Genomic DNA, 26,049 nt, shown 5'->3' with positions numbered 1-26,049 from the left:
AAGGAGCAAAAGGGCGAGTATTCATCCTTTATATTAATGCAATACATACTCAATCCGTTAGATGGCGCAATGTCTCCACAGTAGGCCTAAGTATCAAAGTACACATGCTCTTATAATTGAGACACTGATGTTAGAATTTCAGTGTTTTTTTGCGGAAATAGTACAGTTGCTGTAAAACCATATATTAACCCAAAATGTGTCACTAGAAGGGATCGCTAGCACATGTTATAATTGTGTGGGAAATATAAAGATAGTCCAGTATTTTCTGTCAAATAGTAAGGTATTTAAAAAACACACACACAAACAATCAACACAACATAAGACACACTAAGTTAAATTAAGAAATTGTTTCAATTATTTTTCTATTATTTCCATTGAAATGCAAAGTCAACTTTTAAACAACCATCTTGTTTTTACGTGATTGTTATTACTACAGTCAATACAGTACCTTGTGAAAAATGACTCAATAAGGCTGCATGGATGATGATGAGACAAATTTAGACCTGCGCTGTTAAAGAGACAATCACGTCAGGTGATGACTGCCCACTTAAGCTTCAGTCTTATCACTTCAGATCCAGGGGTTTCCTTCCCAGGGTACCAAGGGCTTTCCATCTACAACGCAGGAAAGACAACCAGTCCACACGCATTGTGGAGATCCGCTGTGCCTCCAGCAACAGACTGTTCCTTCAGGCAAAAATAAAAACACGGGTTTTGGTGACAGGCACCATGCGCAATGACTAACTCCGCGGTCGTAACCAGGCTCTGCACAGAAATTTAGTCCGCATCATTCCCTGACAGCTCCCCGAGAGAGGGAGAGGAGAGAGGAGAGCAGGGCTGGATTATCAGGTAAGGCTTTATCATCTCCTTCTAAGGCTTTTTGTAAAACATTGCATCCTCAAACTAAAATCACTGTGGGGTTATTGCATTTGGCATTTTACTCAGTGCGTTAGAATTTCTCATTTACAAGTTGAATGGATGCAGCATTTCATTCACAAGACCGAGAGATGGGCTGGAAATAACGAGGGAACACATTTTATTGCCTGTATTTATTATGTTGATAACACCATTGTGTTTATGAGCCTGTTACTCAGTGAGTCATTTGAATGAAAAAGAAATATTTGTGTGTGCCAGTGCAACTCAGCATAGCTGCTGCTAATTAACCTGTGAGAGGTACAAATTATGTAAATTACCCTTTGATTAATTCCTTTGTTTTAGGAAAACATGTCTTACTGAAAACATTTCTCTGCAGCAGAATTGTGCCGTCATTCATGCAGAGGTGTGCAGATTGCCTTCGTATTTAAAAATAGTTGCATTGATTTACTACAGCAGGCTTTGGTGTTGTGATTATGTACTCAGTTTATGCATGAATGGCCATGAATATAACTCTTGGTTAGGCTCGATAGGCTTTGCTAAATCCCCTTTAAGATTAATTAAAGCAGGACAGTTGGCCGGCTGCACTCCTAAAACACGGCTGCTTCTTTGTTGTAAATCTGACTTAATAAAACAGACCTGGTAAGTCATGTGGGAGATTGTGTGGTTGCAGTCCCTGGGCGTTGCTGCAGGATTTTTAGGAGTGTACACTGGGGCTTGATGTGCCTGCAGACTTTGAGGAACACATCTGTCAAAGAGCTGATGTGGGCAGGGCAGATGTGAACTCCAGCTGTGCCACAAGACAGGTGATTCAGTCATCTACTAGTAGTGCTGTTACCTCATCCTGCACCTGTGGTGTTATTACACTTAGTCAAGAGTAGTGAGTGTGTAAACAGACTTATTGGACCAAACAGGCTCCATGTTTCTGGTGTTAATATGGATGGAGGACAGAAAGAAGAAGCTAGGAATCCGCCTCTCAGTTCCACCATCTCCAACTCCTCCTACAGACCTGAAGCATGGGGATTAAATGGGGGAGGGGAGAAAAAGACTGAATGAACGGTCTGAGAGATATCTGCAGCTGCCTCCTCTCACATGAACAACCACAGTAGTGATTGGACGACACCCTTCTGCTGGTACCTCTCTATTTCTCTGACTCCCTGCCAGCACACTGTTTTCCTCCCAGAGAAAGAATAAATTAGACAAGAGAGAAAAGGGGGAAACTGCTTCTTAGGCACATCAAACAGGAGAAAACGAGAAACACTGGGAGACATGGGTGTTAAAGGGAAAGGTGAAAAAAAGATGGAGGAATGAAGTAAATGCTCTGCACGCTAACTGCATAATTTAAAGCTGAAGCATACAAGACGACTGTAGCCATAATCCCATGTCTTCATCTTGTCTTCCTCTCGAACCATGCTGTCTTTTTAACCATGATGATGAAGAAGATGCATCAATTGAGACAGTTTATTGAAGGACACATGATCCACTGATACTTGTATTGCAACCCATTTTTGCACAATTTTGTACAGTTATAATCTACTACAAACACAGACTGGTGGATACACACACATACACATACACACACACACACACACACACACACACACACACACACACACACACACTTTTAATCATTCTAATTCTCTTCTTCTGATCTTGCTGTTACCATGGCCACAGTTAGTAAAGGTGCATGACTCTATGTTCCTCCACACAATACATATATGGTGCTTCAGACCAAAATCACAAAAATATGTATTTTGGTTTCTGTGTGCTGCTTTTGAGCACATTATAAAATGTGTTCTGTATGAGGGATTATTCTGCCGTTTGTGGCCGAGCTTCAGAAGGGAGTGGCTCTATCTTCAAATGCTCCTGAGATTGGTGGGTGAGAATTGATTTAACGTTCTCTCTGAAACAGTTGATTAGATCTGCGTAAACACTGTGGCATATTGGAAAAGAGAGTAGTAATTAATGTGTCCTATAAGCAAAGTTCTCCCAAGAGAGTGGGGGCTTACAAATCTCAAACAGAGTCAGGCTAAGATCAAATCTTTAAACACACATCTATCTGTAAGCAACATCTCTGTCCACTACCTTTTATAATCTCTGTACAGAGCTGCAGTCATGGCTTCACCCTAGACGACAGAGTGACATCTAAAGTAAAACACTTTGCATTCAAAGTCAATAGCAAAGCTTCCAATCAGGGAGGTTTGTCTCAAAACGCTTATTGTTAGTGTGGCAGTGTTTCCAGGTTGTAACATAGTCTAATTTGCCAACAGAGATCTGCTAAAAGCACCCAGGGGCATTGTACTTGCTTGCTGGTGGGACAGGAGGGAGGGTCAGATATCCAGCTGCTGATCCGTCAGCGCCAGAGCTTCAAAGGAGAGCAACAAAGAGACAAAATCGTGTCCGTCACACAGAGGGATTGATAGGAGATCGGACTTACATGTTAAGAAGCATATCTCAACACACCACCAGCTGCAGGTCAGTTCTGATTAATGGGGAAAAGACGCATACAACAAGCCTTTACCGGTTGTTTTCCCAGGATAAGATGGGAGGAAATTAAAAGAGCAGGACTGGCCGGTGCATCAGCAACCAGTTTCTCAAAGTCTTCACTCCTAACCTCTGGGGCATACTGGGATGAATCACCATCAGCCAAGCAAATTCGAGCACTACTGCAGGCTCTTACTGCAGTTAATTGAGTGCTCCATGTCCGATAGCCGTTTACTTCTCTAGTTCTAAAATAAGGCCCAGATAAAAGACGAAGCCACCGAATTACATGAAAATGTCTGAGAAAATGTGGGTCAGCAGACAGTTTTACTCTAAATTTAAGGATGATTGCTGGATATAGGACATGGACTGCTTATTCAATGTGTTGATTTAAGAATGAAAAACACAGCCCCCAACCTGTAGAGGTCTGTTGGATAGGGCCAACAGTGATAGCAGGATAACAGCATGGTAACTTGTTGGTTACTGGATGGTCTTTCCTGTTTGTTCTCCAGCGATGCGGGACCGGGAGCCATGCCTGCCAAGAGTGTGTGTGTTTTGAAATTCTGCAACACTCTCACATTTAAGGGGGTGAAGAGCCCTCACAGGTTGTTCCACAGATGGTCGCTGTCAACTCCCCTGTCTCACTGAAAACATGGGTAATTTGTCGATGCCACAGACCTAAAACACCAACAAACAACCTTATTGTTTCCAAAAATAGAGTTCAATTCTGTCTGAATCTCAGTTTTTTCCATGAACCCACTGTTCTGTACATGATGTCTCGTATAGGTCCATGCACAGAGAGCGTGCACTAATGCCCTACAGAGGGGACTAACACAGAGTGAAAAGCAATGGTGGGTGGGAGTTGTAAATAATTAAGAAATGCTGAGTGATGTTTTCCTCCTGCAGCGGAGGGTTTTCTTGGTGCAGTGCTTTACACTCCTGTCCAGGTCCAGACCTCAGTGTTGTCAGCTCACAGCCCCTTTTTGTGGGTCGGATGAAGTTGTGCCATGCTGTGGGAGTGGGTGGCTACCCCCTGTTTTTTTTCTTTTGAGTCCTTCCTACCCTGTGAGAATTAGACGACAGCAGCTGAATACTGAGAGGAGTTAGTTTATAAGACCAAATGATCTGTAAAACAATTTGACAATCCATTCAGTAGAAAGTCGATCACCACTTATAACCCTTTCGGTTGGGTGTTTTCCAATCATCCCCACTATATTACCAGTGTTTATGGCCCAGACAGATGTGTGCTGGTACCCGTTATTAGATTGGATTTTTAACTATGTATGAAATTGTCTTCGCAGACCTTGAATTTCTTTTTGACATTCGAGCCACCTACCATCAGCCCAAATGTGTCGCCACAAAATATTAGGGAGCAGCTGCTAATACTTTTTTGGAGGACATGTAGCTACGTGTGAGTCAAGGTATTGACTCATAAAGTAGCAGAACTCATTACATCATTACATCAATAGGCTTTATTTATACAGTAATTTTTCCATATATATTTTTTTTTTTTACACTTGGTGACATTTCTTGCGAATTTTCCATCATACAAGCCTTGTGCTTATTAATCAGACGTTGCTTTCAGGCTGAGATAATAGCATCATTGAATATAGGTTTAACATTGATTTAATATTGCCCTTATTCTGCCCAATATATTGGTACATTTTGACCAATGAATGGCTCTCATATGTCTTTATTTATAGATGTGATTGAAAGACGGATTTAAAAGAGAGAAAATAATACTTTTTTCAGTCTTTCCTTCTCAGGCATGATGTCCCAGATCACCACAGGACTTGAGTCGAATCTGTAGACCGGCCAATTTTCTCCTGTCTGAGGATCTCAGGCTGTTTTCTGCTTCATAATACATGAAACAATTTTATCGCCAAGGCCAGATTCTTGCGAAGAAAAATGAAATATGTTATTTTCCTTCTCTTCTTTACCTCAGCTACGTGGTCTTTTCATTCTGCAGTTTAAAGATGAAAACATATGTGCTGTATTTCACAATTTTGTAATCCTTGGCAGCGATGTAAAAATAGAAAAACACATAGTATGACATTAAACTTATACAAAATATCCATGCTTTACAATAATCCCTTTTTTCTTTGAAGATGGAGCCCTTTAGTGTTGCTTTGTGTAACTTCACAACCTGATAAATTATGAATACACAATCACACAAGGCAGTACAAGCTCAGTAATGGCTCATTTCAAATAATGTTACAGCTGAGCTTGTTTCTCGGGCAATGTGAAAAATGGTGTATGGGTTGCAGGGTTATACGGTCTTTTAATAGGAAAAAAGCACAGTGTGTTGCAGCTTATAAAACATTTATGGTCACAGCGACCTGAAAAAAATGTATATAGTTTCACCAGGAATATTGAATCATTGGTAGGGTGGATATGATGTGCTGACATGAATATAAATACTGATACCTACTTAGCATCAGCAGGTTGGAATCTGCTGATCTAAGCGTGCATTGGTTAATATAAAGGGTTATTGGTGGATGATTTGTTCGTGGCTACAGCAGAGCTTTAAGGCGACATCTATTATTCGTAAGTACGTTTTTAGCCCCTGAGGCTTGGAAATTCGAATGGAGGTCTGATTAAAGATAAATTAAAGTGAAACCAATTGTGGATCTACGCATTGATCTCCGATTCTCATTAACCCATTTAAAGAAATGTCCTTCTTTGAGGATGGCGAGGGAATTGTTGCCCTGGAATGCAAGTGGAGTACCAGAATGTGTTTCAGTGTTATTATATTCAATACATTGACAAATAGGACACCAAGCAGGGAGTAAACGAATATGTTATTATTAAGTACAGTTGGAGTAAACAAAGTCACACTCATTTTTATTAAGGGCTGTTGTGTCTTGAAAGGTTGAAAACATTTTTAGAATGATTCATTTAAAAGCCACATATTCTATTAAAACCTTGCTTTTATGCATTGTGTTTTGCTGATCTCAGTACAAAGGAGATGATTCTGCTCCCTCTACCCCCAACCCCCCTGAAGCTCTGAGTGCTGTATCCATAATGATCCATGTTGGATCAATCCATCAATGTCCCGCCGCCTCATTGTCACTCTCTCTGCTTTCTTCATCTCTTGTTTCCACAAGCAAGTACTGTAATCCTCAAAAGAAATGAGTGATCTTATCGCAATCTATGTCCTTGTCTTGTTATATGTTCTGCATGAATGAGTCATACACCTGCTGTTGGAAGGCAACATTAATCTGTGTTGGCACAAACATGGATGTAAAATATATAGGTTGTGCTTTGGGAGTTGTGTAGTATGCTGTTCATCCCTGAAGATGTGCAGATTCGTATTGACAATCCTCTCAGGCCCCGAGGAGGAGACACAAGTTTCTAAATTGGTCCTCTCCACCCCCATACACAGGATCTACTCAAGAGAGATCCTGCTGGGTGGTTGACTTATGATGAGCAGGCATGACTAGCTCGATGCTCTCACTCCAGTCTTTCCTGTTGTCAACTCGATCATACTGTGCATGCCCGGTGTATTGGCAGACACTATTGTGTGGTTGCTTTCACAGTTCATGGCACCACTTTGCAGAACGCGACATCATGCATGCTTCATGACATTTCAGAGGGAAGAAAAAAAAAAACACAAGAAAATATCTCCCATGAGAAGCATCCACCACCTGACTGAGTCATCTTATACTGTATGGAAGAAAAACACGTACAAGATGACTGTCAGTTGCAGATGACGCAGATTAGTTGCATTTACAACCTCTGAGGGTCACAGTGATGTCACATCTGCAAAATTACAAGGCTCAATATGACATTTTGGTCAAAACGGTCCACTATAATTGGCCTCGGATACCTTTTTTATACGTCTGAGATGTTAACGCTCTCTGACAGCACAGTAGGTAAAACCAAGTACTTTGTCTGAAGCCTATACTGACAGCTCCTTATGAGAAAAGTGTGTATAAGATCATTTGGACTATCTCCTTCATGCTAATTGGACTGTCACCTCGGAAAAAGAGTGCACTTCTGTGATGCAGTAACATCCATTCCCAGTGCTGTAAAAGCTCAGAGTTGTCTGAGTCAGTGATCACCCAGCCCGAGCCTGACTGCCCCCTCCCATCTGTCTCTCTCAATCCACCTCTCCAGGACAATCATGTTAGACAAAAGTGGGATAATTCATTTTGGCAAGTGAAGGAGGGCCGCGCCAGAGAGCCTCGGTGTATATGATAAATTCTGTACAGTCAGTGATGTCTGAGACGTCAGACTGCTACAGAGAAGTGGAAAACGACAATTGCTCCCTGAAGACTCAGTTGCCACTGTTGGCTGGATGCACCAGGGAAAAGTCCACACCCAGAGTTTCTATTCGTAGCACAGTGAATTTGTTGTTATTCTGTGAACCCTGCTGACAGTGCAGCACCAGATTAGACCTGAAAAGATGTACGGAGCCTGACGTTACGCAGCATAATACTAGCATCTGAATGAGGGAGACGGTGGCGCACCCCTCCCTTTCGCTGCCTCTTTCCCTTTCTCCAAGCTTCTACAGTGCCGGATTTTACTGCTGTAAAAAGCTGAGGAGAAGTGAAATGTATTGATTTTCCTTTTAGCCTTATCATTATGAATCCCTTACTGATTCTGTCCTCATACTGCACCATCACAATTCTGGACATGTGAGGCTCCAGAGAGGCTATTAGATCCTCTTGTTGCTCATTTTCAGAAACCTCTTGTCTTCTCTGACTGCTGGTACTTCCCTCAGGACATACACTGCTGTTTCCCCCGGCCTATGCAGCATCACTCCATGTACAGTATTGTCTCAGTATTGAAGCAGCTGTAAGCAGGGACGTGCACAGACATTTGGAGGGGCTATTGCTCTAAACTGGAAAAAGGGCCTCCCACCCGAAAAAAAATATAAGACCAAAACGACTATTACATTAACTAATTTGAACAGTAATTCACATCATCATCAACTACTTGCATTCGGTGACTTGATTTTTAAAATGAAAACCAGGGACGTTTTTAGTTTTGCGGTCCATATCTCATTAAAATATCTAATGTTAGTAACTATTAAAGAAAAAATGGGGACAATTCAATGTAGTTTGACCATTATAACTGCTGTGCAGACATACTAATAAAATAGGGCTTATAATTACCTTAAATAAACTCACTAATGAATTAAACCAGTTCAATACGCATTATTCTTATTCTTATCATTCTTTATGAGCGCTATAACGGTAAGGTATCTAATTACTTATTTATTTATTCCATAACTTAATAAACAGAGATGGTTAACTTAAATTAAAGTACAGAGACATGGCTACAATAAAGCGGGACAGTGAAGGGTTCTCCTGTGAGAGGGCGATCAAGAAAAGAGAGCGAGTGGCGCGTTGAGGGAGTTTACCATGGATGGTTAATAGGAGTTTACGGAGCAGATGAAAAGACACAGAAATAACCGATGGTGTCAAGAGGAATGAAAGTCCCTGCCATGAGAAAACTCAAAATCCATTTTCCAAAATCCGACACTAGAGGTGGTCTTAAAGCACCGGCACCAATACAGTAGCCTATAATACATATTATATATATTAGGGCCGGGACTTTAACGCGTTAATTAAGATGAATTAATTACACAAAAATTAACGCGTTAAAAAAATTAACGCATTTTAATCGCACTTATTTTTGCACCGCGGAACGTTTCTCACTGGATGAGTTTCAGGCGTACCGATTATACTGGAGCACCAACTAACGTTCATGACTTCAGACAACAACAAACCACAGTGAACAACAGTGGGAAATGTTGTTTTAAAAAACGGACGGATGGAAGCGTCGATAAGAGCACGGTTGTGTGCAAATTATGCAAAAAGGAATTCGCATATCACCGCAGCACATCAAGCCTCAAGTATCACCTCAATGCAAAACATATAGCAGCTAGCGTGGAAGCTAGCGTGGACGTTAGCCTCTTTTATCGCGTTCACACCAAAAAGAGCCGGTACTAAAATTAGTTCATGAGAACCTTTTTACCCCCACGAAAGTCCCTGCTAGAGAGCAGAGAGCTGCAAGAGAGCCGGGACTTTCGTACGGCTCTCTTGTGAGAAAAGAGCTATATTTCTGATTGGCTGGGCGGATTGCAAACCACGCCCCGTAAAACTCCCAAAAAGTTTTGTGAAGCCGCCATTTTATTATCCTCGCATTAGCATTATTAGCATTAGCCCAGCGCAGAAACGCAGAGAGACTAACTTATGGCAACACAAAATAAAACATGGGAGCGGTGGAGATGAGGAGGTGTCGGCGTTCTGGCGATTTACTCGGAAGGCTGCTGGGACTCCCAGCAGCTTCTACTGAAGCCAGTCCCCAACTCCGGGGACTTCCGGCCGGGGACTTTGGGCGGCAGTATACGACGTGAAGTGGTTTGCTGCCTGCCAGTAAACCCAATGCAGAAGAAGAAGAAGTGACGTCAGCGGCTTCATTTGCCTAATCCTCCCCCAGTTTCAAAGAGTTCTCATGAACTAAATTCTCATGAACCTTTGTGGAAAAAGTACTGCGGTGTGAATGCGCCTAATGGTATACTAAAATCCATGTGAAAAAAATTGCTTCTCACTGTTCTCAGGTCAAATATTTATATGTGATTAAAAATGCGATTAATTTCGATTCATTAATTACAAAGCCTCTAATTAATTAGATTCATTTTTTTAATCGAGTCCCGGCCCTAATATATATATATATATATATATATATATATATATATAATACGTAACATGTGTAATCACACACTTGGCGATATAGAACATAAATAATAAAAACGTAGGCCTACCTGGTTTAAAACACTTTTGTGTTCATACTGTAGAATGAGTTCACACCCTTTATACAGTCTATGGAGTCACTGAAACGAGTTCTTCATTCAAAATGTTGCGGGCAATTACATAGAAGAAGAAGAAGAAGAAGAAGAAGAAGAAGAAGAAGAAGAAAGCTGGTGTGTTTCCCGCAGCGAGACACTACAATACTAATTGTGGGCTTATCATGTTGATTCGACCATAACAGAGGGGCAGGTCAGTCAAAAAGGGAAAACGGGCCGTTGCCCGGGCAACATTAGCCCGTACCTGTGCACGTCCCTTAGCAGACTTGCCCAAAGGCAATCGCTTCACTGATTTCTGTTGACATCTTGTATCAGCGTTACTATGTCACTCGGAGATTAAATTACATTGCTGGTGTATCATATGGATAAGAGCTTTGTGAGCAATTCGAACAGTTGACAGCACACGGTTTCCTAACGTCATCATTAGCGCTAGGCTGCTCAATGTACACAAATCACTTCAGAGCCTAATGTCTGTCAGCATGTAGCCTACTTCGAATACTCCTACAACAATCCAGTCCTGATTTCTTCACATGGAGTGACAACAACCAACCTACAGAGAGTGGTGAACAGTAACCAAGTACATTTAGCACTCTTATTAATTATAGCTACTTTGTACGTATTAAAGATATTATATGCTTACAGTATATGATATGATGCAGTACTGCACTATAAATCAACCTATCAATCAACAAAGTATCTTAGATTGTATCAGAACTGACAAACTACAACATTAAAATGTTCTTAAATGTATTTGTTAGTTATAAAAACGAATAATATAAACTTTTATAACAATATAAAACTGTGAACAAATGCATTTTGTATTTTAAGTATACATATTGCTGATAATACTTGTGCTGAGGTGACATTTTTAATCCAGGAGTAGTACTTAGAGTAATTTTAAGACCATAGTATTCTTTCTTTTACGTTAAAGGATCAAATTACCTTTCGTCCTTTGCCTATAGATCTTGCAAACTGCTCACCAGCCCTCCCTAGCATCTGATCCCCCCGACTCCCACCAGCATTCACAGAGAAAAAGAAAAACACTTTGGATACAAATTCTCAGCCTTAGCCAATCAGAAACACTGGAGACAATTACTCTTAGTCATCTTTATCAGTACAAACTCACCTCCTCCTCTACCTCCTCCTCTTCCTCCTCGTCCTGTACCGTGGCATAATTGAGCCACTCCTGCTGTATGGGACCATCTGTTTCTTTGATATGTGTGGATGTGGAGTCACAAACTGGAAGCAATTAACATTTCAGCATCATTTCCCCCGGACACTAATGTACAGGAGGGCTGTCTTTGTCATAAACTCTGTTCTGTTTGCAATACTAAACACCTCTACCCCTGTTAGAACAGCTGTCAGCTTAGCTTAGGCTTATAGGAACAGATCCATTGTGTTTTCGTCAGGTCTTTGCAATATTTCCTGGGTCTATTTACTGCTTGAATATGTCGGTGGGAACAAATTGATAAAACAGGCTTGGCAGGAGGAAATGGTACTGATTCTGGCACCAGAAAATGTGCTGTTATTGCCACCGGTAGCCAATCTTTTGTTGCTGTTTCATGCTTAATATGTAAATTCCTCAGAATAATGTAGATAAAGGGGGAAAAAAGTTCTCTTTACCTTTCTGGAAATTATAATTGATTGATCTATTATCTGCAGTGGGTCATGCATTCAGTTTGTGTGTGTGTGTGTGTGTGTGTGGCCTAGCATTACTATACTTGTGGGGACCTAAATCTGTTTACAGTCACGTGTGGGGACTCGCCTCCCTTATGGGGACAAATTGGAGGTCCCCATGAGGGGAATCATTAATTTTAGGGTGAAGACTTGGTTAGGTTTAGGGTAAGGTTTAGGTCTCCAGGAAATGCATGTAAGTCAATGTAATGTCCCCTGAAGTGATGTATACTGTGTGTGTGTGTGTGTGTGTGTGTGTGTGTGTGTGTGTGTGTGTGTGTGTGTGTGTGTGTGTGTGTGTGTGTGTGTGTGTGTGTGTGTGTGTGTGTGTGTGTGTGTGGTGTGTGTGTGTGTGTGTGTGTGTGTGTGTGTGTGTGTGTGTGTGTGTGTGTGTGTGTGTGTGTGTGTGTGTGTGTGTGTGTGTGTGTGTGTGTGTGTGTGTGTGTGTGTGTGTGTGTGTGTGTGTGTGTGTGTGTGTGTGTGTGTGTGTGTGTGTGTGTGTGTGTGTGTGTGTGTACAACCTGCTTTAGTAGCAATAGGCATTTCGGACAATCTAGTCTTAAAAATAAATAAAGACGTGTCTGACGCGGGCCATATTTTGGCCTTTGTCATCACTGAAGAACTGATATTAAGAAACAAGTTGAGTCTCCTTTTAGACCAAAGCATCATCAGATTAATCCATACCCACTAGCCTATATAATAGCATAATATATAAGGTAGGCTAAAAGATGAATAAATCCCAGTTTTTGTAATTTTTTCAATGACATCTTGATCATACAGGAGGCAGGAGGAGTGGGATTCAACCCTTCTGTATTTGGGAAGGGAGAGGGGAGACGGCTGTTGGAGAACCGTACTCTATTGAGAGCACTTTCACTATTATTTATTTGTTTGGCTTATGATGGTCTCCAGTGTGAGGTCATCATTATCTACCTTTTCATTAACCCCAACATCACTGTGTGGCAATTAAAGGAAGTGTATCTGGTGACTTGCCAATTTAAGGTCAGCAGCGTTGTGACTCACACATTTGTACGCTGAATCCTTGCCCATGGTGGTAGTTGGGTCAGTGCTGCATAAGCAAGAGATAAGGACAGAGGGTAGCTAAAAAAAGTGTGGAGTCAACACGCATAGCTTGGACGCAAGTCAAACTTTAAAAACTCATTAATTGCCCTCTCACATAAAGAGGCCTTAATGCAGGGCTGGCAGCTTTCAATGTAATTAGTTAAAGATGGTTTGATTAATTTCTTGCTGAATTAATGTGTCTTTCTTTCCATCCACCTGCAGACTGTGATAGTGCGGCATGACAGATACGGTGGTGAGCAGCAGCTCCGATCGCTGGCAGTCCAACGACAGGCAGAGAACCATGCACGCTAGGTAAGCATCGTCAGAACATTTTGGTATTATTTATTTTCTCTATGTGGCTACCAACACTTCACTTTACTCTTCTTTTTTCATGTTTTCCTCTGATGCGTAATCTGTGACACAGTGAGAAAGAGCAGTAAGTAGACAAACTCTTCTCTTATCTGCCTCATGTATAGCTGCTTTATACCCTTTTCTGAAAGTGGTTTATTGGCATTATGCTGTTTGTATGATAGGATATTGTTTAGTAAATCATAGAAGCAATCGCAACTTGAAATATGTTTGGCTCACAGGGGCAACTGGACCACGCAGCAAGGTCCTGGTCCCGGTCCAGACCTGACTGATGAAGAGAAGGAGATTATTAACAATGTGATCGCCCGTGCTGAGAAAATGGAGGCCATGGAGCAGGAGAGAATTGGGTGAGGGCTCGTCAAACATGCAGCAATCACCTGTTGAGACCAAAGATATGCATACATTTGGACCGGAGGTGATTAACGGTGACATTTTAAGAACAAATGTACCCTGTGCTGCTGCAGGCGCTTGATAAACCGCCTGGATGACATGAAGAAAACTGTGTGTGGGGATGGACAGTCCCGCTGTTTGCTGTGTGGGGAGCAGCTAGGTTCACCTGGGGTCAGCTCAGTGGTGTGTGAGGACTGCAAAAAGGTAGGTATTGAAAGAGCCAATCATTACAAGAAAGAATAAAATATCCCCTGCTGAACTGCATAAACACACACAATAGGTCATGGTCAATGTGCTGTGTACTTGGAGAATAATAACTGTAAATGTAGAGCAGCTGGAAATCTGTCTTTTCTTTTGTCGTAAAGAACATGTGCACCAAATGTGGAACGCAGTGTGGAAGTCGGCCACGTGCTGTGTGGCTGTGCAAGATCTGCCGAGAACAGCGAGAGGTGAGTGCTCTACGTACGCCACTGAACAAATACTGTGATTCAATTGTCTCTTGGTAAGCCTATAGCACACTGTTTATTTGTTCTGTTTTCTCAGGTGTGGAAGAGGTCTGGTGCCTGGTTCTTCAAAGGATTTCCAAAGCACTTCTTGCCATCGCCCATGCCATTGTCTAAACCTGGAGACACAGCAGCCCAGGAGGTGGCAGAGCCCAAAGGGCCGGCAGCCCTTAAGCTCAGGCAGGAAGTCACCCAACCACAAGCACCAGGTACATCTGCAGTGCACCATTCAGATTTGAGTCTGCAGTTTTTTTTGACAATTATCATCATATTGGATTTACCTTTTAGATTGTTGGCACGAATAGCTGGTTTACATTATGTTTTTGCATTTAAAAAAAGGATGTGCCAAACTATCTAAGATGCCTGTCAAGTAACACTTTATTTGTAACACAAAAAAATAAAGTTCTCCAAAGTGCTGAACAGCCACAGAATACTAATCAATAGAGTCAAACAACCATGGAAAACAATAAACTACAGAGAATGTAGTCCAGGTGTCAGCACAACTCAAGCATTGGCTATTATCCATTTAAGGTGTCTTTTATAAAAATCTATTTCATAAAGCTAGCAAGCTACCCGAAAAGTGCGAGCTTGTTAGCCTAGCTTGCTAATATTAGCCTGGCTTTTTGTTGTTATTTAAACACGTTGCTGAAAAATTGGCAGCTCCTACACATCAGCTGTCTGCCATGTAATCTCAGCAGAAACAAAATGATATTTTACTATCATCTTCTTGGTTATCACAATTGTATTTTAAAGATATAGGAGAGTCAAAACCAACATCAGGAAGGTATGCAAAATACTGACACTAAAATGTTTCAAAGCGCCACCTCTTTGAAGATTTATCGAAACCAAACCCCAACTCATTGCTCTTTTCAAACCTTTTATCTGCTTCCCAAATTTGGCAGTACCGCCCACTGTTGCCGAGGAGGGGGTTGAAGAGCTCAATTAAGCTGTCGGAAGGTGCATGCTGTGACATGGGATGGGCCTCAAGGTGGTGCTGGCATGAATGGTTACACTGTATAATTTCACACTTTCACTGTGATTACCTGAACATTGTGATTCTGCCATTAAAGAGAGGGGTAGTTTGAGCAGACTACAGTACAAAGCTACTGCACGTACAGTAGTCAGCTCCGGCAGCTTGTTGTAGTGTATGTAGGTCAATGCCTTTGCAAGGGAAAAGCTGCTACATCAAAAGTATCCAGTGAGACTTGAGAGTATTACTGATTGCACTGCAGTAGGAGCCTGAAGGGGTGTGATTATGCATGTCTCCCCTATGTATAATGTATCTATGCATTTACTGTATATACAGTGCTTTCCTTGCTTGTTTTTAGGGCCAGGGCAACAGGGCCGTGCTGGCTACCCACCTGTGGCCCCTAAACCATCAGTTGTACGCATGGCCACGGGCGGGGCGGGGCCTGATGAGGCGGGACAGGGCAGCCCGGTGGTGATGAGGAAGGCGGTGCCCGTCCACAGCTCCAGACCTCAGCCTGCTGCATCGGCCATGCAGGGTGAGAGACACAGTGCTTTGCTCAAACATAAATATAACATAGTGGTACATTAACTGTTGCATGCAATTTTGAGGTACTTATACTCCACTACATTCTGAAAGCAAAATGTTATAATTCCCTTTGATTTATTTAACAGCTTTAGTTACTTTGCAGGTCAAGATTATTATCACTAAATATACATTTACCATTTAAATGATGGTATTATATTACAAATGAAGCTACCTTGGCATATATGGTGATATACAATTAGCTTCACCCTCAGCAACTGCACATTTAAAGTGATTGAAATATTAATATAATGTGTAATGTAAGAAATAATTATTATCCATTTTATTATTATGCTGAAATGGGTCATTCTGCATAATCAGTACTTTTTTTGATGAGAGTAATTGTACTTTTAGTTAGATTTTGAACACAGGACTTTGACGTACTATTTCTAGTAGTATTACTACTTTGCTGTAGTAAAAGATCAGAGTTCTTCTTACACAACTGACCAAATGTTGCATCTCTAGTAGTGTTCATTTGTGCAGTCTCAGAAGATCTAATTTGGTTTCAGGTCCAGTGGCAGGAGATGCAGGGGCTTACTCCTCTGCTGCAGCTCCTCCTGAGCAGAGAGCACCTCCTGCAGCGAGAGAGGAGAGGAGGCAGCCCGCAGCCTACAGCGCCCCCCCCGCCCGACAGCAACCCCCCCCAGCGGATGAGGAGGAGGACGCCAACTATGACTCTGATGAAGCAAGTAAGTACGCCATCTGCTCTTGGAATAAAGTGGCCGATGTGTATAGTTTAATCTCACCTTATGTACAGTATGGCATGATTGGTTCCTCTTCATTAATTTAAGGTGAATGGCACCAGATGGGATGTTCTGTTTATTTGTTTTAACTTATAGTCATTCAGCATAAAGTATTGGCTGTTGATGACAATGTGGCTGTTATGCTTCGGGATCCTTAGTCACACCGTGCTGATGCTTGATGTCTGGCTTTTAGACAGTTGGTAATAATTCCAATTTCCCTATAGTCGTAGCAAATAGGAAGTATTATTCTGGCAGCGTCCATTGAGCTGTAGAAAATGACAAATGATGAGCACCATATGTTATGGAAGCATGATAATCCATATCAAGGGAAAACAAAATCACTAAGTCAATAGTGGAACATAAGCTATGTAATTGCGGGGTTCTTTCATATATCCCTCTTCCCATTTCAGTGATTCATGATCTGTGCCTGCAGCGTCTCACGGCCTTCATTGTCACTCTGGGGGATCGGTGTTAATTTATTTGATTGAGGTCCAGGAAAATGGAACTGTGCAAATAATTTAAGATATAACAGGGCTAAGAGGATATAGATTCCCCTTGTGTTCGATTCAATCCCGTCCATTGGGAGCTAAATGGCAGAAATAGCCATGGTTTCATGTGCCTGTCCCTATATAGATGTGACAGTAGAGGACTGATTGGTTTGAGTCGGTCAGCTGGCAAATACATAATGAATATCCAAGGCAAAAAAAGGGAACATAAAAAAAACATAAATCAACAGCAATAACTCTACTAATGCCCATAATAATAACAACAATGACCCCAATGAATGTTTAATGTGAATTAGATTGTGTATGGTTAAATGATTGTTGAATATTAATAAAACAGTTTGATAATCATATGAGATTGGATGTCTACAAGTTTGTGTTTTGATGTAAAGTCAATCCAATCAATCAGTACTACCGATCATTAGATAAAGATGGAAGATATAGTGCTTCATTTTGTGTCTTTGTGTCCTTTGAGCATCAAGTTGTTGGTGAATCTCAGCCCAGAAAAGTTAAGTTGTATAGGAAAAATTACCAAATGACTTTTGATCATTTTGTCCCCAAACGAGATGAAACTCCTCCAAAGAAAATCTGTGTGGGCAGCTTATTAGTCTTTTTTTTTCTTTTTTTTTCCTGAACCTAATTTTCTGGATGTCTTGAGAATTGAATGCTTGTATACTTAATTTATTTTATATTATGTGCCCTGCTTTCTAATTAGATTTTACTGAGGGCTATTCTAGACTAGCTGTGAATGTTTCATGAGCAAGGCTCTAGAGTTATTGTCCATCCTTTCTGTCCATTCTGGGCTTTTACTTGTTCTCATTTCTATTTTCACGTTAAAGTGGTTTAATTTCTAAAGGATTTGTCCCTGTATTTGTACTCTTAGTCTAATGTAATGACTGTTTTGTGTCTTTTTCAGCCACCCTGGGCTCTCTAGAGTTCAGCCTGCACTATGAACAGGAAAGCAACAGCCTCCACTGTAGCATCCTCAAAGCAAAGGTACCACCACGCTTCTGATTGTCTCGCATAAAGAGACAATTACAATCAAGAGGCTCCTGAATGGCACTTTACCTTAATTGCTCTCTGCTGTTCTGTATGATGTGATGAACATGGTGCTCTATTTCTCCTCAGGGACTGAAGCCCATGGACTCAAATGGACTCGCTGATCCTTATGTGAAACTACATCTGCTGCCTGGGGCTAGTAAGGTAAAAGACACATCTTTCCTACATTTTACTTCCTTTTTTAAAAGAAGAAAAATATCCTGCTAAGCAAAAAAAGGAGGGTGGTGATTTCAGGCCCCAATGGTTTGATTAGGGGCCTTTCTGCTAGCTCAAGCCTGACACCTTGTGGTCTAAAAAAACACAAGATGATAAAAAATAAATGCGTATTGAGGCATTGCAAGTCAAAGTAGTTGTGGAAGTACATTGGCAGCATTGTGCAACACAACTGTGCTGTGGTGGAGAATGAGGAAGATTTGAGTAGCAAAAACAGATGTTGACGGGAAGCAGCACCGTGTAGATTCTTCCAGAGAGAAAACAGTACAAACCACAGATGTGCTGAGGCTTTTGCCCAGCAGCATGCCAAGAAATATTTCCATTTCCTGTCCTTATCTAACCTTTATCTAACAGTCTAACAAGCTGCGTACAAAGACCTTGAGAAACACCCGCAACCCTGCGTGGAATGAGACGCTCACCTACCACGGCCTGACTGATGACGACATGCAGCGCAAGACCCTCAGGTGGATACCACTCCTCAGACAGTCAAACTTAAATCATACTTTTTATGTTTCAAACTTACTGTGCCCTCAGATGAGTATTTTTCAAGCTGTCAGAGGTCTATCATTTAAGACACTCTCTTGATTTACACAGGCTGTCAGTCTGTGATGAAGACAAGTTTGGGCATAATGAGTTTATTGGGGAAACCCGAGTGGCGCTGAAGAAGCTGAAATTGAACCAGAAGAAAAACTTCAACGTGTGCCTCGAGAGAGTTGTCCCCGTGAGTGAAACTAAATTGCATTCAAACAACACTTTGTTCTCCACGTCTGAAACACTTGTTGACCTGCTGTAATCTCACCCCCTCCTCACAGACAAAGAGAACTGCAACAGCCGGGGGAGCCAGAGGCATCGCTGTATACGAAGATGAGGCAATGCATTTTTGATTTGCATGCATGTCTGAACATGGCAAATTCCTTTAGAGGTTCTTGCAAATATTATCATATATCATACTAAACTTTCTCTCCCCTCTGCTCACAGCCAGGGAAAGAGGGGGGGGAGATGGAGGAGCGTGGCAGGGTCCTGATCTCCCTCATGTACAGCACACAGCAAGGCCGTCTCCTCGTGGGCGTTGTGCGCTGCGTTCACCTGGCCGCCATGGATGCTAATGGCTACTCTGACCCTTATGTCAAAATGTAGGTAGAGCAGGATGAGCTGACATTTGGATTGCAATTGGGGGGACTCTGGAAATGGTTTAAATTAAATGTTATTAATTTTACAGATGTCTGAAACCTGACATGGGGAAGAAGGCCAAGTGCAAAACACAAATCAAGAAGAGGACTCTCAACCCAGAGTTTAATGAGGTTTGTAAGAGAGTTCAAGGTGAAGAGCTGCAATTCACAAACATGTTCATAGCCCCAAATTATTATTAAATCATTGTGTTTGCAGTTTGAGGATGACTTGTGTTTGTAGTCGGCTTTAAAAATGGTCAATTAATGTCTCAAATGTCAGGAATTCGGCTATGAAATCAAACACAGTGAACTGGCCAAGAAGAGTTTAGATATCTCTGTGTGGGATTATGACATCGGGAAGTCCAACGACTACATTGGTAAATATTTGAGATGTGTGATTGCTTTGTTGAAATGAATGCAGATTTCTCACCTGCTCAGCACCACCTGCCTTTTCACGCCTCCCTTCCTTCCCGACAGGTGGGTGTCAGCTTGGCATCACTGCCAAAGGAGAGCGGCTCAAGCACTGGTATGAGTGCCTGAAGAACAAGGACAAGAGGATTGAGCGCTGGCACACCTTGTATAACGGGAATCACGTCACTAGTGATTAACTACTTGCCCCTAAAACATACAGCATGAGCTAAACCTCTCTAGTTTGTTTGCATTCATTTCCTAATGCACTTTTCCGCCTATTTTATTGTGTTATCTATTCTCTCACTACCTGTCCATCAACAACACAGGCTTACTCACCTCCCTTCCCTAATGTAGTATACTCTTCTTTCCTGTCCTCTTCTTATTAACAATTTGCCTCTGCTGATACTTAATCTGCATCTGGGACAAATCATGGCTTAATTTGATTAGATATTTCAATAAGATATGTGTCAATGAACAACTAGACAAGGACTACCATTCCTAACATTGATGTTGTATAGTGCGTTGAACTTGATAAGACATAGATAAGAAAAAAGGAATTGCACTAGCGCAGAAATAGAAAAGCAATATGTTACGGCATCTGAGGTCAAAGACCATCGTTGAAAGACTTGATTGAGCTCATAAAATCATTCGATTGTCAGGGTATGATTTCTTTGATTTCTCGTGTAATGACATCATGCTGTAGTGCAACACCTTGAACTGTATAAGCATGCCAAGCCACAGACACAAGAAAACATGCAGCTGCACCTTCAAATATTGACACTGTGCCCACTGTTCTGAACATATGTATATTTCCATGAAGAAAATGTTTACATACCGATACATTGCTCAGGTTAGAATAGATCTCTGATACACAGATGATTCATAAGTCAGTGGACCATGAGCTGGATGAATCTTTCATCAGTTGCTGTTAATTTGTGACTTAAACAGTTAAACATTAGGAGTATGGTTATTCAAGCTGTGCATTAAGATTTGTGGAAAGCTTTAACTGTGATAAGAAAACTTTTTTTTTTGCTCATTGAGAATTAGCAGGACGATGGATTTTCCTCCTGCTACCTCTACTCTTCTGAAGCTCGTGGTTCGCTCTGACACGTCAGAGGTTTTCTACTGTAGTCTTTACACTGAATGCACACGGTCGGGTCTCCCTAACAAGATTGGTGACACAAGCTATGTCATAAGTATGTGCAGCTTTACCTGCATGCACTGTGCTCGTCACTCTGACGTGCCTGAGGCAGTCCGCTCGCACCCCACCGCACAAAGCAGAACCCCTTTCCTCTCTGCCACACCCCTTCCATAAAGGCTTTAGTGTTTGTTCACTAATCACAGCAAACCAAGGAAAGCACACCTTACAAAGTGGAATGACCTCAATTTATACAGCTGTTTGCAAGTTATTCCAATGTCAAAGTAAAGACAAAAACAAAAAATCCTATGCATGAAATGTCTTGTGGTTCAAGATATATATACTTTTAAAGAAATTAATGCTATTGTAATTCCATAAATGTTTACACTTCGTCCCCATAACATTCCTGTTAATACTTTATACAAGAGGCCATATTCTGCATGACTATGGTGACTATATTGTAATCTGAAAAAACTGGTCTGATAGCATCCACAGGATAAGCTGATTATCAACTGAGCACATCAGAAAAGACTTGATCCAACTCTATCAGTAGCAGATATTGAGATGAATCTAATTCTTTGAATTACACTTTCTGTAAATACACATTTAAATATCTTCAGTCTCTTTTTCTCTGCACCCTACCCACCAGTAGCATCATACACTGTCTTATGTTGTGCTACTTCAGCAACATTAACTTATCAAATGATGATCAACACAAAAAATAAAAACCATAGCTGTCTTCTTCTTAAATATGCCAGTTCAGTGGAATGTTTCTTGCTTTATCTCTATATTTGTATATAGATAGTGCATGCACTGGAAAATATGTATGTTTGCAAATAACTTTGCATGTAAAGATTTTGCAGAGCGTTTACACTGATCAATAAAATCTAATGAAAACTGACAAGCCTCGAGTGTGTAAGTACTTATTTCAGTCAATCAAGACCATCCAAAAGCCTATATTTAAAATGAGCTTCACAAAAGTAATATATGATTCAAGCTAAGGATGCATCCTGATAAAAGTTAAGGAGCTATTATCTTATTGTCTGTAACATTTAATTAAGTTGAAAGCCCCCAAACAATAACCTGATCGACTTTCTATTTTATTTAGCCACACCCTATGTGATGTACAGTATGTCCTTTTTCAGTTGGAACAGCTGTGCAGCTATGCAGCTTTTGTCCTCAATCTGGGTGTAGACAAGTCTCATTAAATCACAGTCAGGACAGCATTTTTTCTCAGGTGACAGGGTGAGAAAATGCACAAAAGCAATGTCATTCTGCAAAAGTGAGGCGTGCCAAGTTCCTGCCGAGCCTCCACAAAGGAAGACCAATAAAAAGAAGACCGCTCAACCCAAACCGTTTATGCCAGAGGCACACATGCCATCAGAGACAGACATCCAGAAGCCGGCTGCTGCAGAAATACACTGAGCCTACAATTCATGAGGAAGATTTCGTCCATTCTTACTGGATTGATTATCGCCCATTTTACAGTGAGATGCAAAGGATATGCCTACAGGTTGTTTTGGCTCTATCATCGCTAATTCAATCCAAATCACAAGGTGTGATTGGATCAGGTCACTCCTGTCTCAGATCGAGGACTGCAAATGACGGAGAGACGCGCATCACGTTTCTACGAGAGGACGCACCCGTTGTGCGCGTCTTGTACCTCAGCCTATGGTCCGAGGATATACGACTGGTATCATGCGAGGTGAATGCCGATCCTTTCATCATAGAAACATATCGCACTCTTTGCAACAGAAGTGGCACCCAGAATGGAGAAATCCATCAGAAGTTTAATATTAGCATGCTGTTGGCTGCAGATACTCCCTGCGCACTGGCCTCTTCTAGTGCGCAAATGTTTACCAGACGCACAAGGAGAGATGTGAAAGTTGGCAAAACTCGGAGGAAACGCGCATGGATTTTCCCAGGGACGATGTGGTGCGGCACTGGAAGCCAATCAGTTAGATACGATCAGTTAGGTGAGGAGAATTCACTTTTTTCTGCACTTTAAATTCCCCAAAAGGGCAGGAGGGCATGATTGGAGATGAGACATCCGATGAGTAATGGGTAGGCCAATAGCATCTCGATGTCACTTCCATAGGGTATTTAGGAAGTTTGGGCCCTCTGAATTTTTTTTAAATACAGACCTTTGGGGATTTCAGGGGGCCCCTCTCTCCAGCTGTCACTATCATTACCACCACTCACTTCATCAGCAGATAGTAGGCCTAGTGTAATGTCTTCCACAGTAAATACAAATTATTATAAAGTAGTTGCCTTTGCATTCATCATACAGTAAAGCAACGTACTGAATTCCCTTATAGAATATTAAACATATAATTGACATTTGAGGTTTAATAAAACAACACAAAATAAAAAATCGAATGGCATTGTAACGAACAGAATGATTATAAACTATTGTAGTCACATAATCAAGATGTCCTTCCGCATATCATACATGTTTTAACAGTCTTTGATGCTTTCTGATTTTAAATGAGTAAAGAGATGATTGCTTCTGGAGTTCTATGAAATGTTCCCTCTGATATGTGGTTGAATTCAAGTCTTGTTCTCCTGCGCAGGGATGTTTGAGAGTGCAGATAGATGCTGCCGTGAGCACGACCACTGCCTGCATTTCATCCCGTCTTTCACTATGAATTATGGGGTCTTCAACCGCAACTTGTACACCGTCTCACACTGTGACTGTGACCAAAGGTGAGCCTCAGAATGCGCACCCAGGGCTGGGTTTAAGGTATTTACCGCCTTTAGGGAAACTCTTGCAACCAGGGATTCTCATTTCCCCACCAGACCTGTACCCTAAGTTAATGATCTGTCAATCAAGGTTAAGACTCGACAGCTGAACTTGATTAGATATGGAAGTTTAAAGTGTGTTCATAACTACACTGTAGCTACTACACATGACAATAAAAGCCTTCAAATTTGAAACTTGAAACTAATGAAAGTGTGGTCCTCTCTGGAATGCTAGTTGAATTAACATGTATCAATATGCCAAGTAAAGGGATTTTGTGATAACCATTCATCCAGGAGTAATAATATACCGCTGCAATCAGCCCTCCGTGTCAGGGTTGGGGAAAAATAGGACCCAAATGCAGATTGAGGAGGGAAGCAGGTTTCAAAATGAAACAAAAAGCGAGCTTTATTTACAAAAGCTGAAAAAACAAGAATCCATGAACAGGTACTGTAGCACGAGGTAGCATCCAAACAAAAGGTGACTGTGACCAACATGAAGGGAGACATGAACGACAAACAATGAACCAACACCGAACACAGGAAGAGACAAGACTAAATACAGGGAGGGGTAATCACGAGACGAGAAACAGCCGGGCAGGGAAGGAGAAACACAAGGCTCCAATCTCGTCCATTCCACCCTGGTTATTCCCAATGCCAAGGGTAGACCTCAATATACAAAAGGAGTTAAAGGAAAAATAAAGAATTACCAGTATGGTGCATAGTCCAGAATTATTTTGCAAGATATCACTCAGACTCAACAATCATATTTACAGATGGTTCCAAAGATCCAGAGACAGGGCGTGCAGGGGCAGCAGTTTATATCCCAGTGAGTAATACACATATAAAGAAAAGGGTAACAGACCATGTGTCAGTATACCACAGAGTTGTTGGCATTGGTGTTGTCATTGAAATGGATAGAAGAGAAATAAATACATAATAATGTAATTGCATCTGACAGCTTTTCAGCATTATCGAGTATACGATCAGGTAGATCTTCATTTAGAAGGGACATAATAAATGAAATATTTCTAATTATATATAAAATGCAAAACAAAGGCATAGCAACTCATTTCATCTCGGTTCCTGCTCATGTTGGTGTGGAGGGTAATGAACAGGTGGATATTCTGGCCAAACAAACACTCAGAATTATGAACATAGACATAGAAGTTCCACTCAGCAAAGCGGAGGTTAAAACATTCATACAGAAATATGCACAAACAACATGGCAAGATCATTGGGACCTTAGTGATACAGGAAGGCAAGGCAAGGCAAGTTTATTTATATAGCACCTTTCAACACAAGGCAATTCAAAGTGCTTTACAAAAAATGAAAGACATTAAGAAAATGGCATTTAAAATCAGTCATTGAAAAGAAAATATAATAAAATAAACATTAAAAGAAAAAATACATGGATAAAAGTTACAGTGCAGTCTAAGATATGAATAGTTCAATTAAAAGCAGTGGCAAAAAGAAAAGTCTTCAGCCTGGATTTAAAAGTAGTAAGAATTGCAGCGGACCTGCAGGTTTCTGGGAGTTTGTTCCAGATATTTGGAGCATAGTAACTGAACGCTGCTTTACCATGTTTAGTTCTGACTCTGGGCCCTGGGGACAGAAAGCTGACCAGTCCCTGAAGACCTGAGAGATCTGGATTGTTAATAATTTAGCAGTAGGTCAGAAATGTATTTTGGGCCTAAACCATTCAAAGCTTTATAAACCAGCAGCAGTATTTTGAAATCTGTTCTTTGACACACAGGAAGCCAGTGTAAAGACTTCAGAACAGGAGTGATGTGATCCACTTTCTTAGTGTTAGTGAGGACTCGAGCAGCAGCGTTCTGAATCAGCTGCAGCTTTCTAATAGATTTTTTAGTGAGACCTGTGAAGACACCATTGCAGTAGTCGAGTCTACTGAAGATAAAAGCATGGACAAGTTTTTCCAAATCCTGCTGTGACATTAGTCTTTTAATCCTAGATATATTCTTTAGGTGATAGTAGGCTGATTTAGTAACTGTTTTAATGTGACTGTTGAAACTCAGGTCAGAGTCCATGACTACACCTAGATTTCTGGCTTTATCTGTTGTTTTGAACATTGCAGACTGAAGCTCAGCGCTAACTTTGATATGTTCTGCCTTGGCTCCAAAAACCATTACCTCAGTTTTATCTTTGTTTAATTGGAGAAAGTTCTGACACATCCAGTCATTGATTTGTTCAATGCACTTACTCAGTGTTTTAACTGGAGCATAGTCTCCTGGTGAAATTGTTACGTACATTTGTGTGTCATCCGCATAGCTATGGTAACTTATTTTGTTGTTTTTCATTATCTGAGCCAGTGGTAGCATGTAGATGTTAAAGAGAAGAG

General features: G+C 41.2%; 1 protein-coding gene across 2 annotated transcripts; it reads left to right on the top strand.

Annotated features, from left to right (window-relative positions):
- The first annotated feature begins 540 nt into the window (after positions 1 to 540).
- rph3ab (rabphilin 3A homolog (mouse), b) lies at positions 541 to 21,852 on the top strand. 2 transcript variants are annotated; one of them, XM_034212792.1, is made up of 18 exons: positions 541 to 846; positions 13,124 to 13,213; positions 13,326 to 13,337; positions 13,492 to 13,617; positions 13,735 to 13,864; positions 14,026 to 14,109; positions 14,204 to 14,372; positions 15,492 to 15,668; positions 16,225 to 16,404; positions 17,878 to 17,957; positions 18,090 to 18,164; positions 18,588 to 18,697; positions 18,828 to 18,954; positions 19,046 to 19,102; positions 19,212 to 19,366; positions 19,453 to 19,534; positions 19,683 to 19,779; positions 19,880 to 21,852. In XM_034212792.1, the coding sequence occupies exons 2-18, from the start codon at positions 13,140 to 13,142 to the stop codon at positions 20,008 to 20,010; spliced, it is 1,866 nt and encodes a 621-aa protein (XP_034068683.1). In that variant the 5' UTR covers positions 541 to 846; positions 13,124 to 13,139; the 3' UTR covers positions 20,011 to 21,852. The 2 variants fall into 2 exon arrangements, with proteins under 2 accessions (XP_034068683.1, XP_034068684.1); XM_034212793.1 differs by lacking the exon at positions 541 to 846 and adding an exon at positions 3,147 to 3,345.
- Positions 21,853 to 26,049: the final 4,197 nt, after the last annotated feature.

The sequence above is a fragment of the Gymnodraco acuticeps genome, unplaced genomic scaffold (assembly GCF_902827175.1).
Source record: "Gymnodraco acuticeps unplaced genomic scaffold, fGymAcu1.1, whole genome shotgun sequence".
In the NCBI taxonomy this organism is placed as follows: Eukaryota; Metazoa; Chordata; class Actinopteri; order Perciformes; family Bathydraconidae; genus Gymnodraco; species Gymnodraco acuticeps.
The sequence above is the reverse complement of the archived record's forward strand: the minus strand, read 5'-3'. Positions and strand labels throughout refer to the sequence as shown.

Coding starts and splice junctions, on each gene's coding strand:
- rph3ab (XM_034212792.1), top strand. CDS start 13,140: ATGACAGATACGGTGGTGAGCAGCAGCTCCGATCGCTGGCAGTCCAAC. Junction 15,669..16,224: donor TGCTGCATCGGCCATGCAGG/GTGAGAGACACA, acceptor ATTTGGTTTCAG/GTCCAGTGGCAGGAGATGCA. Junction 18,955..19,045: donor GCCTCGAGAGAGTTGTCCCC/GTGAGTGAAACT, acceptor CCCTCCTCACAG/ACAAAGAGAACTGCAACAGC.